Genomic DNA, 20,094 nt, shown 5'->3' on the forward strand with positions numbered 1-20,094 from the left:
AAAATTTCATCAAATTCAGCAGGAATTTTTGAAACAGACCTCGAAGAGCGCAATTTTTTTTTCTCACCTCCTGACTTTACATTTATAAACTGAGGTTGTTCATATTTAGGTGAGTTATTTGGGCTCCTTGCTCTCCTTAGAGGTGAGAAAGCTGGGGAGCAGCCAGGCTGAGCTGTGTGTGAGTGGGGTGATGAGTGCTGCAGGGGGGCTGCAGTGTAGTGGGGGCTGGAGTGTGTGAACCAGGGCAGCTGCCTTCAGACATCCTGTTCCAGTCAGGACATTTGCAAGTCGAAGGGATTTCAGAACAGAGCTGTGGGAACAGCTGGGGAAATGCAAATGGAACTGTTACATTTGCATTAATTAATTAGGCAGCAACCGCAAGGAGCATAAGCACTACAGCTACTGGTTTAAAAAGTGTGAAAAAGATGTAGGATATCATAGTTAGGGGAGGTGGTTGCCTCCTCTGTCGGACTGAATTAACAGATACACCGTTGATCTGGTGATAAAATGCAAATTAATATCCCAGGGTGAGACACACAGAGAGCACTGGATTAGGTGAGGAAGAAAATTTAGAGATGGAAACAGGGCAAAGCAATCAGTAGAGGAAAGCAGAGGCTGTGGAAAGGATCTCAGGGACAGCAGTGAGGCTTTAATCTTGAACTATTTGATGTTCGGAATTATTCATCTCACCTTTGACCATCCTGAAAGGATAATTTGGGCATGTTGGTGCAATTATAAAAACAACAAACAAACAAAAGCCCTGATAACATACTGCTGATATGTGGCGTAGCAGGATCTTAAAATAATCTTTATCCAAGGATTAAGAGTTTCTGATCTACTACTGACCTGTTTTCATTGTATTACAAATTCATGGTACTTGCAAAAACAAGACAAAAAAGGCTGTGAAACAAGAGAAGAGCAGATTTACAACAGCATAAATTACTAAAGTAAGTTGCATTGATGAGGACTTCAAACTAAAAACCATGCTTGGTGAAACCTCCTTTTTCTAGTCAAGAATCCAAAATGTGCTTGGAACTTTGTGTAGAAAGTTTCTGGGCCTTTTAGGCCATGTGTGGAAATGTGTTTTTTTCATTAGGAGTGAGAAATGCAGACCTCCAGATGCCCTCTGACTTTTTTTCCCCCCCAAAGGCGGAGGAGCTGGTGTGAGATGGAGACACAAACACTGCTGTAGTCCTTGAGTCTGAATTAATGCTGCTATTTTTAAGGGCTGAGTAAACATTGGGTGTGAATTATTTCTGTGCACAGAAAGCCAGGGAAACTTGTGCTGATACCACTGACTTTATGAACAAAGAGAAAGTTGTGTATCTCCAGGATTATGGACATCTGAGGTGTTTCATCATTACTAAATTCTTATGGGGAAAAAATATTTGACTAAAGCAAATTAAGTGCCAGAAAGTGATTTTTATTTCATTGCCTAACAGTAATATGTGGATTTGATTATTTGTTTTGGCCTTTCCTAGGGGTTTTTGCACGAAGTAATAGAGTTAGCATGAAATTTCATCTTAGTTTGAAGTGCCTTACATCTTTATCAAATGATAAATAACACAGACTTTGGCTAGAAGTTCAGTATTTTGTAATTTTGTCTGCAAAAACATTTTCCATGGTTGATAAGAGAAATGTGAGACACCAGAGCAATAAATTCATGCTCCTCTTTGGAGTAAAATAATAATTACTTGGGTAATACAATCTTTTTTATATACACCCATGTCAGGGGCCCCTGGCTACAAATGTGAGCTGAGTGCTGTCTCGAGTCCTTCCCCTTGAACACCCACCCTGGAGGAGCAGGACCTTGGTCAGTGGAAGCAGCTTTTATAAACTGTGAGGGATTTGCAAAGGGGTGATAAACCCACATGGGACCAGCAGCTTGGAGTTATTGTTTGGTGTTTTAACTCCCAAAGTCGCTGCAGAGATTGGGGAGTGGAGAAATGCAGGGCTGCAGCTGCCACGTGTGCCCAAGGGGCTGCCAGGGGGGCAGGAGCCCAGCTCCACTCAGGGGTGGTGGTCAGAGTCTGCTGAGGGACCTGGGGACGCCACTTGGCAGTCAGAGAAACCCGGGCTCTCAGATTTTCATGAATAAGTAGTTCCAAATAATTTTAGAAGCGTACAGGTATGAACACACCTTTTCTTTTTAGCTGTTGGAGGGGACAGAGCTGGTTTGAAAGGGTCAGTGTCAGTGTACCCTATAATGTGACACTGCAGCGTGTGTGGCTGTGTCCTTCATTTCCCTGGTACATTCATGTGCAGGGCTCAGTTTGGGCAGGCTTTTAGGAGATCAAAGTGCCACCAGGCAGGGTGTTCAGTGCCTGGCTATCGAGTGGTCTCTGTGGTTTATTTACAGTAATTTGTTCTGCATTTTTCACAACAGCCACACCAACTCCAGCTCTCTGCATTCAGGAGCGTGAGGACATCGTGGTGAAAGACACCACCATTTTCACCCAGTTACTCCTCTGACAAGAGGTTCTTGTCTAGAATGTGAAATTGTAGAAGCCCCCAGCTGGCGACTATAAATTCCTGCCTTAATGGGCTGTGTCAGACATGTCGGGGTGGCTGCGCAGGGAGGGAACCTGAGACTAGATGCCAAAGGGAGGCGTTTCCATCCAGCCTGGCAGCCGGGAAAGCATTTGTGTGCTTGGCACGCAAAGGGGGCAGGGGGTGCCTCCAGCTCCTCTGCAGGGAAGGTGACTCCCAGGGGAAGGGGACTGCAGTAATGCACAAGTGGCTTCCCCAGCTGCAGGGTCCGTCCCTCAGTGGTCAGTCACAAGTGCCTGTACAAGACTAGAACAAGAGAATGAGGTTTTGTTCTTGTCTGGCCTGAGAGAATGAGGTTCTTGTCTGGCCTATCACAGGTTTAAAAGTTCTGTTGATTTCCTGTCCAAAACTTAAGCAAAGCAGTTGTTGACTGGGCAGTGTGTGACTGTTGCTCACTTCAGAGCTGTCCAGATGTGACTGTTCTAACTCACAGCAGATTCTCACTTACCTGTAGTTTCCTTTTGTTGTATCATTTTTACTGAGACCATCAGTTTGCTGTTCTTCTGCTACAGACATTCACCATCAGTTTTCATTGCTACTTTAAGACATTTTGAGGATTTCTTGGATCTTTTGTCCTCCTGTTTTTGCCTTTCATTGAATTTCTGCATTATCACTTGCAGCCATGGCTTCAGCCAGGGGAGCTGTATTAAGTACAGTTCCCTTCTCTCCTGCCCACACTGGCACCAGCCTGTGCTGTGCCTGTGGTTCATGGTCCTCCTCTTTTTCCGAGATGTGAAGGAGGGTACATCCTCTCCAATGCTGCTTGTTCTCTACGTCTGTGCAACAAGTGAAGGAGGTAGCAGTAATGTCCTGCTATTGCTTCAGTAACCTGTTCAAAGAAGTACAGCAAAGCCCTGGGAAAAAAAATTACTGATAGTTTGTGGTGTTAAGTTCTTGAAACATGAAACCAGGACCAGGCTCTGCTTTGAGCTGAAGTGTTCAGTGCAGAGGGTCTGCAGCATTTGTCAGGGGAAAATGCATTATTTTGCTGGCACCAAAGGTTGCAGCCACTTTCTGAATACTGTTTTATCTGACAGGCCAGCCCTAGGTTCAGCTGGTGCTTTTCACTGTCCAAATGATGATTAGAGAATACTTTATATAATTTAAAATACTAAAAGGCAGCTTATCCAAAAGAATTCTGTGATTCTGTGAAAAATGGTTCAGAGAAGTCAGGAAATTAATCACTTGGAGAACCCCTGGCGTTCTGTCTTTTGAACCTTCTCATAATTCCTCTGAGTTCTGCCAGGAAATGAGAGGGGGAAATCCTAGGCTAGCTAAATTAAGAGATGACTGTGAATTTTACCCCACAGCTGAATTGCCAGTGGCAGGCACTGTGTTCAGTGAAGAATTGCCAGGCAGACTTGTATCTATAATTAGCATTTCTCGCAAGCAAGGGCTTCTGCTGCTGTGTGGCACCAGTGCTCACTCCTGGGACAGTTTTCTCCTGGCCTTCCAGGAGTCCTGGCTGGCTGTCCATGTGCTGTGATTCCTGGCAGTGAAAGAAGAGCTTTATTGGGTTTGACAAATGCAGTGTTACATGTAGGAGGTGACCTGTGCTGCCTCAGCTGCACACACCTGCCCTGGGCTCAGCTTCCACCAGCGTCCTCTAAAACAGCAAACTTGGCATTTGCCAAACAGATGATTCGGTGCATTGTGTGTCTGATGCAGCAGGTTTATTTTCAGACACATCTATAAGTTGAATTTTTTTTCTGCTGTTTAAGAAGAACCATTAAAATGAGTCTCTTGAAAGAAACTGCCTTCATGTTAATAGCAGATTTATGGCTACTGGCGAATACCGTCCTAATAGTGTATCCTGTTCAAAATTGGTATTTATGTACCAAAATATGCTTTAAAAGCAAGTAAATTAAATACCATGTTCATATAAATGTTAGTGAAAATATCTGATCCAAAGTTCATTAATATTCAAAAGAAGGTTCTCAGAATGTGGTCAAGGAAGGACTGCATAATAGCTATGTGTTGCCTGTATTTCTTTTGAAAATACATACCTCAAACATATCCATAGTTGAATCCAGCTTGGAAGATCTTGTAAAGTCATACTAGTGTATGAGAAGAAACACAAAACTTGGGTTACTTATTTAAGCTGTTGCTTGTGCTGTCCAGGTAACATTCTTTTAACACATGAAAATTAAATCTACAGTTCTAGATTTAAGCTTGTGTGGCCCAAAGCAGTTCACGTAAATTTTAGTTATTGCAGAATAAGTAAAACCTTCCTCTCTAAAAATTTTGAGAGTAAGCAGTGTCCTCATCTTCCCAAAGAATTCTTCTTGAATGTAAAAAGAAGATAAAATTCATAGAATCTACTTTCAGTTGCAGATACTGGGGCTCTACCAAGCCCTTACAGTGCTCAGTTCTGTACCTTAGCACTTCACCAGGTGCCTGTAAGGTTTATTTGCCTGCTGGCTTGTGGAGTTTCTTGTCCATGTGTCTCTTGTATGAACAATTCCTGGAGATCAATAGCTTTTGCAGAGAACAACCACGAACAGCTCCTTGCTCTAATACTGCCCTCAATTCTCCATCCTGTTCTCATTATAATTATAGCCCCAAAATTGCAAAGTAGGAGTGGGAGTTCATACAAATATTTGTAGGACTGTGAATTGTCCTGTGCTGTGGAAGGCTGGGAAAGCTCTGAGGTGGTTTTTCATGGAAACATTTTGCTTGCAGGAGCAGGTGCCTGTTCCTGTGTATCACCCCACGCCGAGCCAGACTCGCCTGGCCACGCAGCTGACGGAGGAGGAGCAGATCCGGATAGCGCAGCGCATCGGCCTCATCCAGCACCTTCCCAAAGGAGTCTACGACCCCGGCAGAGACGGCTCCGAGAAGAAGATCCGAGAGTAAGTCCTGGGGCCGAGTGGAAGGGATGTGGCTGTTGCCTTGGTTTGGGATGCTACCCTGGGAAACCTGACCTTGTCATCCTGGGTTTGCCTTATTTAAGGACCTGTGATTTAATGTAGCTTTAAAAAAAAAAAATAAAGTCCCGCAGAAGGCTGATGTGGTGAGTAGCATCCCTGCCGAGGGCAAGGGGTTGGAACTCCGTGGGCTCCATGGTCCCTTTAACATAAACCACTCCATCCATTTGAGGCTCTTTCCCTTATCTTACACAAGGCTTCTCCTCACAGTATCTACAAATGCTAAAAGCATACAGGAATAGATATTACACTGTTTTGAATTTCCAGATTGGCAACAGCAAATTTAATATTTTATTTTTCCCCTTCCAGATGTGTCATTTGTATGATGGACTTTGTTTATGGGGACCCTATCCGATTTCTGCCGTGCATGCACATTTACCACCTGGACTGTATAGATGACTGGTTGATGAGATCCTTCACCTGTCCATCCTGCATGGAGCCAGTGGATGCAGCACTGCTTTCATCATATGAGACTAACTGAGCCAGGGTTTCTCTACTGAACCTTCGAGGAGACCATCCACTTCAATGGGTTTGATCCTTTTGTCATTCAGCCCAAAGAGCCAGGAATTAGGAATTAAGATCATGCACAAAGTATACATTTCCTAATAAATAAATAAAAAAAAATATTCCTGAATGGCTGCAAATATTGGAAAACATAGTATTTTAGAGACTATAGAAAAGTAGGTTGTTATTTTTAATGTAAAGCCTTGACCCACCATTGTCTTTTAATGTTTGTTCTTACACCCATATATAGGAATTGTGTAAAGTGTTACAGCAACTGTAAATGTTTAAACTGCGTGTATCCAATTTTATTAGCAGCAAGATAAGAGTATTTTTTTCCTAAATAAAGTAACCAGTTTTGTTCTGATTCTTTTCACAAGTCCTGGCATTTGGGTCAAGGCTTTATTGAAATCTACATTTTATAACACTGGCACAAAGAAATAGTTTTAAGCTTGTTTGCACAGTTCTTTTTCTTTTTCTTTTTTTTTTTTTTTTTTCTCCATTGGAGATGGAATTCATTGCCTTAGGTCTTTTTAATAGTGTATTGTTATTGTTGGGCTGGCTCTATGCTTGAAAACCAGTTTATTTATAACCTGTTAAAAGTGCTATATTTTGTTTGCAGTTAGGAATATGCAGACTTCAAAGTGATCTCCTAGCTTATAAGCAAACTGAGATGCATTATCCCTTTTCTACAAGTGATACAGATTATGAAGATATTACACAAGTCCTGAAGTGAAACTGTGGTTTCATGGGGTTTTTTTTAATAACTTCCTTCGGTTTCAATGAAATAACAGTCCTTAAACTTTAATATGTGACTTTTAACTTGATCAGATTAAAAGTGGGCCAGATGAACAATAAATAGTTACGCTGCCATAACTGAAAAAAAATATATTTGGAACTAATGTAGTGTTAGCATTGATCACTTATTCTATTTTTTTCTCCCTAAAATGGTTGTCTTGGATAATAGCAAATGGATACTGCATCTCTCGTTCTTGTAGTTCTTAGGTTATCAGAAGTTAAGAATAAACATACTGTATCTCAGTCTCCTGTATTAAATGTATCTGTTGAGCCCTGCTGGCTGGCGCATCAGTCCACCAAACAGGAATGAATGCAGAGAGGAGAAAAATAGACTTTGTTCTGCACATAAATGCAAAGTTTATATAAACACAGAGTGTCAGGGTAGCAGTGGAGGGGCAAACAGTCCTGCTATAGCCAGAATGACACAATTCCCTGATTTCTCTAGCAAACCATATGTGCTTGTTAAGAGAGGCTCCAGCAAAGACTGTAGCTGTAAAGGCCATTTCCCACTTAGCATGATTTTCTCCTTTTTTCTTCTCCCCCACTCCCTTGATGTACCTACTGTGACTTCTGTGCATTCAGTGCCACCCTGACACAGTGAGAAGCCCTGGTCTCATGAAATGAAACACAATCTCAAGTTAACCTCGGCAAGTTGGGGGATATTCTTTGATTGCGTTTCAGATGTAGTTAGAGTTCTTGATACGGGTTGTGTTTAAAGACCCAGGTCCTTTGAGGACTTAGTGCATTTATAGTAGAGGAGAATTGTAATTCTGTGGGTTATGGATAACTGGTCAGCACAATGGAGAGTCAACATTTGTTTGTTATTCCTGCAGCTGATAGCACTCTGCTCCCTTAGAGAAGAACTCCAAGGAGCAGTCAAAAGGAACTGAAAACACTCTGCAGTTCTAGATTCACTCAAATGGCCACACATTTATCTGGACACAATGTTTTGCTGAATTCATACATACCTAATTACATGGATCAAAGTCTGGGAAGAGAGACCTGAAGTTGTGCAATATCATTGTTCCTTTTCATCATTCCATGTGTGTTCCTTTGTGTCTTCCTTTTTGTCTGTTTCAGGGGTTGGGTTCTTTTTTTTTTTTTTTTTTTTTTGGTAAAACAATGTCCACATTAAGTATTCATTTCTTTATCTTGTTAAAACTGGCAAATGAACAATTTGAAAAAAACAGTGTTGTCATGGTGGTATTAATCTTTATTTATTACAAGACCTGATTAAGAGAAAGATTTAAAAGAAGTAGGAAGTGATGGGTTACTGAGCTGAATGCTTTCCTAGGCAGCTGACACCTGAACAGCTGAACTTTTAACACTGATACTGACTGTGCTAAGGGAAGAAATTACTTCTATTAAAATACTTGTTAAATAGCAAAAAGGTGTGAAGGGCTAAAACTGAAGCTGATGACACAAGGCCATTACAAAAAAAGTTTAAATTTTAGCTTAAAGACAAGTGTGTAAATATAACAAATAAATCAAATTATTTTTCAAGTTTTTAGGTACAGTACTGTTTTGGGTGATTTCTAATTCAAATACAAGGAATTGATCTAAATTTAATGAAAAAAAAATGTATAACCTGAAGTTTAGCTAATTGTGGAACCCGATCTGTGTCTTATTTCTACCATCTCTAAGATGAAGATACATTTTCTTCCTGTCCTAGAGGTGTCTTAACAATTTCTTGCAATTCAAACACATTAAGGCTGTTCCCAGCTGGAGTCTCCTGCAGCTGAGTGAGGGGAGGGAGTTGGCTCTGACTCACCTGGACCTGTTCACCCAAAGTCCTTCTTATGCCAGGGTGGGCAGGCCCATCGAAAAATGTCTGCAAAGCAGTTTGAAGGGAAAAACAAACAAAAAATCCTCTTCCAGCCACTGTGTGCAAGTAGCTGAGTTTGGAGGTGCTCAACAGCCCTCAAGAGCTGTTGCTTTGAAGCATTTCCTTAGGGCCTGTGCTGTGAGATGAAAACACTGAGTGCAGTGATGGCATTTGCATCTTAGAGCTGGAAGTGGCACAGTGGCCCTGGCACAGACCCAGCTGGGCCGAGGGATCAGCAGCTCCATTCCAGCAGCACAAGGCTCAGGAGGTGTGAAACCCACACGCCCCAGGTCAGTGGCACCACATCACTGCTGTCCCCTGCACTGGGAGGGAGCAGCACCTGCACCCAGGAGGCACAGCAAGGATGTGCTTGGCTTCCACTTGCACATTAGAGTAGGAAATGGGTTTTGTCTCCTGCATGAGAAACTCCCACAAACCTGAAGCCAGAGATGTAATGACAAGTAAGGAATACTCAGTTTTGTACAGACCTTCCTGCTTAAAAATTCTTACATGCTACAGGAATTACCATTTTAATCATTTCACATCTAAGGACGGTAATCCTTATTACTTGCTGCCAGTTCATTATGTAAATCTGGGGGAGAATCACACATAAAGAAACAAACCCATCCCAGAGCATTTCTTTCTAAGGATCATGAGCCACATAAGGGTTTAAAAGCTCTTATGGTCTTGCAGCTTCCCAGGGCTGAAAGCAGTTGTGTGTTTGGAAGGCTGACAGTCTCCAGTGGCAGAAGGGTACATTTCTGGGCTGAGGGATTATGAAATACCTGAATTTACTTCAGTTGCCGCAGTTTCAGGACTTCAACATTTCCTGTCCTTGTGCAATCGTGGTAAAGATGAAAATTCTTTTGAGTCAGACTGTCAGTGAAATAAATAACAAGATGGCTGAAACTAAACACACAGGGTCTTTCAGCAGTTAAATCCTGGATTAAAAGGACTCAGGAAGAAATGTGGATGCTGGCTGATTACAAACACAGTTTGTTACAGATACCACATTTTTATTAAAAACATACATTCTAGTTGACAGCCTATAAAACACATGAATAAAATCTGTTCAGAAGAAACCTTCTTGACTTAATACCCAGAATAAAAATTAGCTTCAAGGATTAACTTTTCCTTTTATATAGCATTTAACTTTGAAGAATATAATTTATGCTAACCATCCTTTGCAGATTATCTTGCATTTAAACCTGTTCTGGGATAAGAGTTCGGGGCCTTCGAATTCGTGGTATGAAATGCAAAGTTAATGCTTTGTGATAAAGAGAACAGTCTAAATGCACTCTGCTAAAGCATCTTTTTGATTTAAGCAGAAGAAATAACTGTATTTTCACACTAGCAACTGATTCATTACAACATCCACTCTGCTCTGACACTTTGCTAAGTAAAAGCTGCAGAGAGGAGTTTATAATGAAGAAATCCTTTGTGCTGAGCCCTTTCTGTGTTCCCACAGCCCCGAGGTATTTGCTTACTCAGCAAGAGGGGCCCAGCCAGGCGGAGCATGCACAGAGAGCCCCCAGCCCTCCTCTGTCCTCCCAGCTGGAAAACAAGCAGCAGAAACTTAGTAAACCTGCTCTTACAAAACATTTGTCTTTCTTTCCAAGAAGGCATTTCAAGAGCTCTGCACACAGCAGTAAGTGTTGGATTCACCACACTCTGCACGGGCCCTGGCTGCCCACACCGAACGCTTTGCCAGCCTCACTCTGCTCCCTGGCTGCCCTTTTGCCAGGGATCTCACTGCACCATGACAGACAAACTTCACCTTTTCAGCCTCTTTTGCCCACACTTCTGCCACGTTAGCAGGAGCTGCCTGTGTAATCCAAGATTCACGCTGGGGAAGCAGATTGAGGGAGGCAGACAAGGCAAGAATTCAAGGGGGGGAAAGGATCAATCACTCCAAAATTGTTTTCTGAGCAGGACAGAGCCATCCCAGACACAGTCCTGCTGAGGCAGAGCTCTGCTAGTCCAGAGTGAAAACTGATGCCCTTCAAATCTAGAGCATAAAACGGCATTTTTGGGAGGTTACGCCACTGAAGGGCTCTTGCTAGATTGCCTGTTTGCCTTGGGGTTTCATCTTCTAGAAGGCTGCAAACTGCACAGTCCTGCAGTGTGATCCTACTGCAAACCATTAGTAAAGGCCTTTAACCTCTGCATTTTCCTCAGCCATCAACAAAGCTGTCTTTTCTGTTTAAAGTATCTTGCTTTTTTTAAGTCCTGAATTTAATAAATAGTTCAAGTAGTTGTAATAACGTTTCAAAAAGCTTTGACTCCAGAACCTGTTACCACTGTGTGTGAGTATACATACATACATAGATGTTTCATGTATATTTAGATATGCTTTTCTTTATGTATGTGTGTGTGTGACAGATCAGACAACAACAGAGCTGTAGCAAAGACACTGTGCATGGAATTCCTGCTGTTCCTTAGAAATACCAACGTATATTTGCATCAGTGATGAGCCCAGCGACCATCACAGAATGGAAACCTGACTCAGGTATCCACAAGCCATAAGAATGAAAGGCAAACCACATTTTTCACAATTGCATCAGTCATTGGAATAGTCTCTTCAGACAATGTTAGATCTCCCAACATTGGATTCCTCTAAGATTCAGCTGGACAGGGTGCAGGGCCACCTTGCCTAGCCTCTGCTTTTGGCAAGAAAGATTGGGCCAGATGATCCTTGAGGTCCCTTCCAACCTGATATTCTATGACTGAAATATCAAAACTGTAACTGGCCCTGACCTTTGCATCTAAAAACCTCTGCAGCTGCACAGCCTTAGTGGTGGTGAGATGAGAGCATGCTGGGTACTGTACCCAGATGAAGATGACTCTGAACATGAGCCATGTAATTCTAGGATCCTCTGGAGTTAACCTTGCTTCACTCCCCAGAATGAGTTACTGAACTCCACTGAGATACAGTTGCTGTTGCCCATCTGCAGAGCAGAGGCAGCTGCAGGCATCTCACACCGGCACCTTCCCCAGAACATCAGGGAAAGCACCACATTCACGAAGCACCAGCTCCTCCTGGGACTGCCCCTGTGACACAGCTGACACCAAGCACAGCGCCCGGGCTCCAGCACTGCAGACAAACATCCCACCCAGCTCCAGCACCAAGGATGCTGTTCTTACCTTCACACCCTGTGCACTGCAGGATGAAAGGACTAGGAAGAGGAGAACCACCCCGAGTATTGCAGCTTCTGCCTATCTTCTCTTTCCACCACATCACTACATCACTTTTAGGCCACAGGTCTGAAACTGCTGTTCCTATACTTTGCTAGCACAAGATAAACTTTTCTTTGCCTTTTTTTAAATTGAATCAGCCCATAGAAATAGCATGCAGGGGGTTATGACTGATCTGTTTTGTATTCTTCCTGTAAAACAGCCAAGGAGAGAGAAAGCAAGTAGATTTCCTTGCAATGCCTAATTCTAAATAAACATTTTGCCTTTGCTTAGCCAGCAATTAAAATAAGTAGGTCCTGAGGTTTAAAAAAAACACAGAAGATAATGGAGTACAGCCCAGTCCTACAGAGTCATGACTGAATTTGAGCAAACACTATGCAGAACTTTACCACAGTGCAATGCAGGTATTTATTAGCTCTGTTGCTATTCATAAATCTTGGAGACAAGGATTGACTGAGCATGTCCTTAAAAGAAACTACTTGGATTTTTTTTTTAAACACCTGAAGCAAACCTAGATAGCATCTTTTAAAAATATTCTGTGATGACAAATCATTCAATTAAAATACTTGCTGGTACACGCTTTGCACATCACCTGCCACCAAAATGTATTTGAAGAACATAATGAGAAAAGAAGCAAGTTCTTTTCTAGTCTGTTCAGGTTGCCCAATCTCATTCATCAGTGATGTTGCCAACCATTACCCATTTTCCTGTAGAGCAGTAAACAACATGACTCACCTCTTTATCTTCTCCTCTTCCTCCCAGAGGGGGAACAGTCTTGAATGCGTTGTTTTGGTCATTTCACATACATTTGCTTTGTCTTTATGCTTGAGAAGGCAAAGAAATGCATCTTGCAGGTGGAACTGGAGGCTGACTACTGTATTTAAACTCCTGGGAGTGCTTTTTGCATTCTGGGACTGACCTGTAGGAAAGCTTTGTCTCACATGGAGAAGCAGTACTTGGTGCCTTTGTTGGGCCAGAGGAACACAAGCTGTCAGCCTGTGAGCTTTTAGTCTTGGACTCAGGCCACAGAAAACTAAAAATATTAAAGCACTCAATACAGAATTTAATGCCAAAACCAGTGTGAAATGGGAGGAAATGTTTGATATGATCCTGATCTACGCTGCTGTATTTCATAAAATGCTGTTTCCTAAGCCAAGCTTTGAGGTGTAAACAGCCCAAGGCCAGGCACAGTCAGAAGGGGACAGTCCCTAAACCACCCATCCCTGATGGCACATGTGAGATGTGGATGGCAACTGAACTGCCTGTCAGTAAGCAAAGCAGGCTCCTATGACACAGGTGGAGTTGAGCAATCTTAAGTGTGTGTTTCCAGATCACAGCAGTTCTGTATCATGGTTGTGACTTCATCAAATTCTCTTCTAACCATCCAGAAAAGCTGTGCCCAGCTCCAGCTCCAGCCCAACATCCTTCACACAACAGTTTGTATCTCATCTCATGTTACTCACAGGAGCTGATGCAGTTGCACCTGACCAGACCTCAGCAGGAGCTGCTGGCTCTTCAGCCCTCTCCTCCCTCAGTTCACTGAGAGACCTTGCACACAGGGATTCCACATCACAGAGCTCATGATAAAAGGGATGCCCCTTTCACTGCCTTGCCCTTCCTGCCAGTACCACTTTCAGGTGACAGCACTGTCCCATGGGGCACCATAGCTGCTGCTGCAGACATCCAGGAAACTGAGTAGGAATTTCTACCCCTCCCTGGTTACTGGCAGGAAAACACTTCCTAGTTAAAAAAAATACATAGAAGAAGAAATAAAGTTTGCGGTGTTTATGGTAAAGGTCCTACCAAGTGCAGAAAACCTCTGCTGTCTGAGTTAGTAATTTTTGTCTTTGGGTAAGATCTCTGGCTTTGCTGAGGATGGGGAAGAGCTGATGGCAGCATTGTTGGCTAAAGCTGGTGCAAAGAGTGGGTTTCTCAAGCATTGCTCAGACAGTTCAGTGTTTGAATGCAGAAGGATCTGCTCCTTCTGCAGCTGAGGTGTGGATATATCCATCTGCAGTCATACTTCCATTTCCTGAACCTTGGGCCATGCTTCGGTCTCTGATGTGCAATTCAATGACAATATCTGCTATTTTCTGCTGAGTACCCTGAGGGGAGAACTCACACCTTTGTGCTTCCCCTGATTCACTGCATTTGGGACTCCAGACTGATGAAGCAATTTACTGTCCTGCAGAGCTGCTCCAGGCACCACGCAGCAGCTGCTGGAGGAGCAATGGAAAAACCAGCCCAGCATCAACCTTCCAGCCCAGACTGAGCCCAAGGAGTTTGGATCCCTGCCACGGAGGAGCACCAAAATGAAGGAACTGATGAGCAGAGTGATGTTGGGCAATTGCAAATGTAACACATCAAAAAACTTACACAGTGACAATGTACCAGACCTTCCACTCATCTTCTCCTCAAGTGAATCCATATTATTACAGTCCATAAATCCTCATTGCATAAGGAAGGTGATTATTTGCTATGGCTTGGGAGCCAAGCAGTCAGAGTGAAATATCACAGTGAACTACAAAGCACTCAGCTGAAGCTGGAGATCAGGTCCACAGTGTGACTGGCGCTGGTGTTTGAGATAAAGATTAGGAAGGTTATGAAAACCTTAGGAAAATCTTGGGATTTTCATTGCTGCAAAGCAATGAAGCTGGCTGAGTATCACACAGTACATCCTTTTGTGATCTAAGATGAGGCAAAACTGAGTTGTGGGTGAAATTTCAAAGATGAAAAGTGAATCTACACTCAGAAGGATTGTTCACTTTCTGCAAAGTACAATTTATGCTAATTTTCACGTGGCATTACTTGCTTAAAAGATGCTAAGGCTGCCAAAATATTTGAAAAGGACAACTGGAAGAAGAGGCGTTATATGCATGAAGTAGAACAAGAATTTTTTTTTATTCTATACAAAGACTGACTGAATTTTTACACTGAAGTTTTGATGTGCAGCATGTAAATAGCGTAACTTTGTACTGAATTTTATCTGAATCGAGAAATTTATCAGAACTGAATTTATCTGAGAAAGTCACTTTAAAAAATGCATTCTTCATCTATGATTTTTAACTTGGAAAGACTTTTATAAAGGGCATCTATTTTTAAGACAATGGAAGTTCTCCATGTTGAGGAACTGGTGGTTCTGTCTCCTTGCATATTAATCTACAGTTATAAAACAATATTATTTCCTTTGAGGAGGCAAAAGCAGAGCTATAAAGTGTCAATTTTCTCTTCTGCTGGGAACAATCACTTTAGAAAGGATATGCACTGTGAGGTACATAGATATGAATCTTCCTGACAAACGTCTCCATTGGAGAAAAAGGGCTGTCAGATGACCTCCCATCTCCACCCACCAGAATGGGTAATGGGGAAGAAGCTCTTTCAGAAGGGAGGTAGAAGTGTGTCCCAAAACTCCAGAGGCATACAGACACGGAGCTAGCCTGGAGAACAGCAAACATGAGGCAAAGCTGTGGTACCACTGACTTCACCAGTTTTCCAGCAAAGCAGGAATTCCATGGCAGCACTGGAAAGCAGACCCAGCTCACTGGTCTATTCTCAAAGCCCCTTACACAGAAAATCTCCCAAAAGATCAATAAAGAGCAGAAGGATAAAGGGCTGTCCTTTGTGCTGAGGGAGCCTGCTCCAGCCCCAGCTTCCTCCCCCAGGGATCAGCCTTGTGCAACAGGGACATCTCAGCTTGGGAATCCTAAGAGCAGTCACTGCAGGAAGGGCTGCACTGTCACAGCAACTCCTCCATTGCTCCAGCCACTGCACTGTTGCCATTTCCTAAATGACCTTCAAAGACTTGTGCTTTCAATTTGACATAAGCTTCAGATCATGTTCGTCTGACAAAAGAACTTATTTCCTAAGAACCTCCCACTGTCAAAGAAGAAGTGATGCAGTTTTATGCCGTCACCACCTTTCCCCCTGCAATCCTCAGTAAATTAATTCAGCTGCTACAAGCAGCAGACTTGACAGGAAAACCAAACTAAAGAAAAAGTCAAGGTACTTGCATAAGGGAGACCATTCTTTTCACCAGCAGGGTTCTTACAGAAGCAAAAATATGACTGGTAGGAGCTGGTAAAGAGAAGCTTTCTGTGCACAACTAGATATGCCCAGGATCCAGAGCTCCTCCCTGCTGTGAGATTTTCTCCCACCATTCCAACTAAGCAGGTACTGGGAAAAAGCAGTGCTTCCTCCTCAGCTGCTAGCAGTATGGATCCAAATAAACATTTAGAACTAACTGAGATTAAATCTGGAAATCTTAAAGTTTTGTTGATTGTTTTCTTTTCAAATGTTCCCCTTTCACTAAGCAAGCTACAACATAATGTTGTGAATGCAAGAAAAAGGCACACAATTGAAAAATGAATTACACAGATGTAGGTGTGTGTGTCAAAAAGCCACTGTTGGAAAAACAATATTTTTCAAGGTTATGGTTGGTTTGAGAGATTTTTTGCCATGTTATTACACTAGATAAATGCTTTATGCATCACCTTTGAAGTTTTAAGTTATTTGGTTTTTCACTGACTTGAAAGAGAAGGAAAAATAATTCTAAAGTGTCAGTAATTTTCTGCACCAAAGTTTGCAACAAACAGAACATCAAAGAAGAAAAAGTTACGACACTGCCGAGGCTCCACAGTGCATTCCATTTTCTGGGGCGGATTTGGCTTGGTGCAGGGCAGCTTGAATTCTGAAATGTGTCCTTGTTTCCATGGAGTAATTCTTGTAGTTTTGTCTGAAACAAAAGAAGATCCACACCGATGAATATATTTTTAAAACATTTCTAAGTTACCTTTGTATTACTGTTTTAAGCAAAACAACAGTAGACAGCAAAAAATTCTTTCTTCACAAGCTCCTTTGTTGCCTACTCTAAAATACAAGGCATGTGTTCCTGGCCAAACAATGCAGCTCTTTGTTCTTTATTTGTAGTTCCACTGTCTGGCAATTACCAGAAAAATATAGCTTAGTAAGAAATTGAATCTGGTCCACTCAATCAAAATATTGAGTCCATATTAATTATCTGTATCATCCACTTAGTTTACATTCAGAAATTAGAAAAATTTTTCACCCTCTCAAAGAGTAACTGACAGATTTGAATACAAATATTTTCAGCATTTAAAAAATCATTTTAATAAGGTAGACTCATTTCAAGAAAGTAAAGAGGAGGGGAGAAAAAAAAGAGAAAAAAAAGAGAGAGAGAGAGAAGGGGAGCTGTCCTGATCCAGAGAAGGGAAACACCCCATCTCCATCCTATGGCTGCCAACAATGTGAATTCTGTGTGTAGGAAATGAAGGCAGAAAATTTGCTGCTCCAGAGCTTGGAAAGAGAAAGTGGGCACAGACCAGGTTCCATATCAACTTTTGAGGAGCAATTCACCATCCCAGGAAAAGACTGCCAGGATTTCCACCACACACATCTAGTACCTAGCTCCACACTGTCATCTGCCTATAGTTTCCAGTAGTTCTGTCATGCTCTAAAGAGTTACTGGAAGATCCAGAGAACCTGTATTTTCATGGAAAAGCTTATATTAAAAAAAAAAAAAAGAAAATTTGCCCCAGGACCACATAGAAATTGTAGATCCTACTTAGTAGGAATTAACATATTAGCTCCTACAGGATGGATACAGAATACAGATAAAAACAGGATTAGACCATGCTAATTTTCTCATAGAAGTTATTTGTAATTTTTACAAAAACATAACATTAAGTATTAAACTCTGTGTATCTTAACAGCATTTCAGTTCTAAATTCATAATTCAAACCAAGCATGGCAGTGAGGTATCTGTCTGTGGCAGTGCCAGTCTCTTGGTGAAAACAAGGAATTCCATGCCCATCCTACACCAGCTTATAATTTTATGTATGCAACACCCAAGAGGTTGACTGAGAAAAGGAGGTGGCTGGGTTCTGCTGTGTGCTGATCTGAAACCCCTTGGAGTTTTTCCTTTAAATGAAATTGATTTTGTCATGCCGAGCCTGTATTTCTCATGAGTACACTGATATTCTTGTTTGTAGTTTACAGCCATACAAATAGAAATATTTCCATGCATGACCAAGCCAAAACTGTTTATCATCTCGTCCCACTCTTTCTCGCAGAGCTGAGGATCCAAGCCAGCAGCAGGACGTGGATTTAGGTCAGGCAAATCAAACGTCACACAGCAGCCAAGCGCTCGCCTGCGCTCCTGCCAACTGCCAACTGAACTCTGCAGCCCCACCAACGCTCTGCCCTCCCTCTCGTGGCTGCTGAGGCATTCAGTGTTGGTAGCTGAAAGCTCATAAACCCAGAGCATTTTAATGCCACAGGTGGAAATGTAAGAGCTGCACCTTTATTTATTTATGACTGACTGAAACAAGAGGGTTTGTAATGAGGGTGGGGTTGGTGGTTTTTGGGTTTTTTTTTTTTTGGTTTTTTGTTCTTTTTTTTTTTTTTGGTTGTTTGTTTGAGTTTTTTGGTGGTTTTTTTCAGTCATTAAAGTTTTCAAGAGTTCTTTGAGTACAGCAAGTCTGAGAAGCAGCTTTCATACACTGGGCACAGCACATTTTTCAGAGCTGCAGTCTGTTAAGCCAAATACCTTCTCCTGAGGGGACCTGGGACACTTAGAGCTGCCAGGGAAAGATGCAATGGCCAAGCAGCAATGACAGAAGTTCCAGCTGGGATCAGCAGCTCCAAATCATTCATTTCTAGATCTCTTGTTAAGAGAGATTTCAACAAAGGAAATGAGGACAGGAGAGGTGTGTTTTGAGGAACATGAAACCAATTGACAAACTTTCCACTGCACTTTGCTAATGCAATGTTTGTTGCTCTTAATATCTTCCATGAGTCTACAGAGAACGAGGCTCAGAAACACAGGAGATTAAAGATTGCAATATTTTAATTTTTGTGCTGACAGGCTTTTGGCATAATCTTTGGTAGGCTTGATTTGCTACTCTGACTTGCAGAGTTGCCTGACTTGGACAAAAGCAACATAAAAACTCTATCTGACCTCTCTGACCCAAGGGCAGGCATTAGTTTTGTAGCTGCTCACAGCTGTGGCAGCGACTCTGCACATCTGGACTCATTCAGGACCCAGGCAGAGGTGAACTACCTTGCTGCTGCTGGATGCTTGAAGAGAGGGAGAGTTGTTTGGGTTGGATTTCCTCCCTCCCCGTCACTGCCAAAATTTTGGCTCAGCAGAGAAATAAAGGTTCAAACAGAGGCAAACCCCATATTTTGTTAATTTTATAATAAAGAACACACATGATCAAGTCCAACTTCCCATAAACCTACTTTGCTAGAAAAATCAATCCCACAAAACAGTAAAAGCAGGTGTTTCAGTTGCCTTGATGCAGATGAAACAATACAAAGATACCAAGTGTAACCTGAAGCATTATCTTAAATGTATTTCATCAAGGAAAGAAACAGGCAGTGCTGGCCATCAATTTAAGTAATGCTATTTTAGCCATAACGCAGAGCTTTGATTAAATTTAATACATCCTTTATATGAATAAGCAAATAGACTACAAAGATTATTACATTTTGTTACACATGGATTATTTCTTATGGAAGTCTTTGACAGTCCTATTAAGATACTTAATATTTTTGGCTCTTTTTTCAAGTCCAAGACTGAACTAATGCAACACCTACCACTGGAGAGGTCCAAATCAAAACTAAGGCATGCATGCTCCCATTGGAAAAATGAAACGAGTTTCCATTATATTAATGAAATTATTCTGCTCCTTGCTAACCAGTAAAACACCAAACTGATCCATCAGACATGAACACAGCCTTTTCACTTACTTAGCTTTTTCCAGAAGTTTTATTGCTTCTTCTCTTCTATCCTGGTCCAGATACAGTATTGCCAGCTCCAGCAAGGCATTCGGAATTAGATAATGGTCATATTTTATCTTCTTCTCACTGCATTGGAAAAGAAATAGCCTAGAGACCTTGAAATGATATATTGTTTCCCTCATTTAACAGTTCCAAACACAAATAAATAGGAGATTAGCTAAGATCAGAAGGAGCAATCAATCTCTGTTACAACACTTGTCATGTTCTCTATCCAAAGCTCCCTTCTGGGTTATTAAATGTGTATTTTGCATAAGCATCCTACACAGTATGTATAATCTCAGGATCAGAAAATAATGTCTTTATTATCAGGGAAATGTTAGAAAAGATGACAATATCATGAGCTCTATCCATGTGAGCTGACAAAAAGAGGTGCCATTCACCACATGATGTGCATGAGGTCCCAGTGTAATCATGCTCCCACCTGTCTCTGCAGAGTGCATTTGTATTTTTGGGTACAGCTTCTTCATGACGGGGAAG

General features: G+C 41.9%; 2 protein-coding genes across 10 annotated transcripts in view; one reads left to right on the plus strand and one right to left on the minus strand.

Annotated features, from left to right (window-relative positions):
* The window catches only part of RNF11 (ring finger protein 11), a 30,274-nt gene extending 23,255 nt beyond the window's left edge, over nucleotides 1-7,019 (plus strand). Inside the window, exons 2-3 of the mRNA XM_068198746.1 lie at nucleotides 5,233-5,402; nucleotides 5,787-7,019. Of these exons, the coding sequence (XP_068054847.1) occupies nucleotides 5,233-5,402; nucleotides 5,787-5,958 (342 nt within the window). The 3' untranslated portion in view covers nucleotides 5,959-7,019. The remainder of the gene's footprint in view (nucleotides 1-5,232; nucleotides 5,403-5,786) is intronic.
* TTC39A (tetratricopeptide repeat domain 39A) overlaps nucleotides 6,346-20,094 on the minus strand; it is a 52,107-nt gene continuing 38,358 nt past the window's right edge. For all 9 annotated transcript variants that reach the window (XM_068198736.1, XM_068198737.1, XM_068198734.1 and 6 more), the window contains 3 exons: nucleotides 19,567-19,683; nucleotides 13,285-16,528; nucleotides 6,346-13,254 (listed from right to left, as the gene is read on the minus strand). In XM_068198736.1, coding sequence (XP_068054837.1) covers nucleotides 16,408-16,528; nucleotides 19,567-19,683 — 238 coding nt within the window. In that variant the 3' untranslated portion in view covers nucleotides 6,346-13,254; nucleotides 13,285-16,407. The remainder of the gene's footprint in view (nucleotides 13,255-13,284; nucleotides 16,529-19,566; nucleotides 19,684-20,094) is intronic.

This window comes from Anomalospiza imberbis, chromosome 9 (genome assembly GCF_031753505.1).
Source record: "Anomalospiza imberbis isolate Cuckoo-Finch-1a 21T00152 chromosome 9, ASM3175350v1, whole genome shotgun sequence".
NCBI lineage: Eukaryota > Metazoa > Chordata > Aves > Passeriformes > Viduidae > Anomalospiza > Anomalospiza imberbis.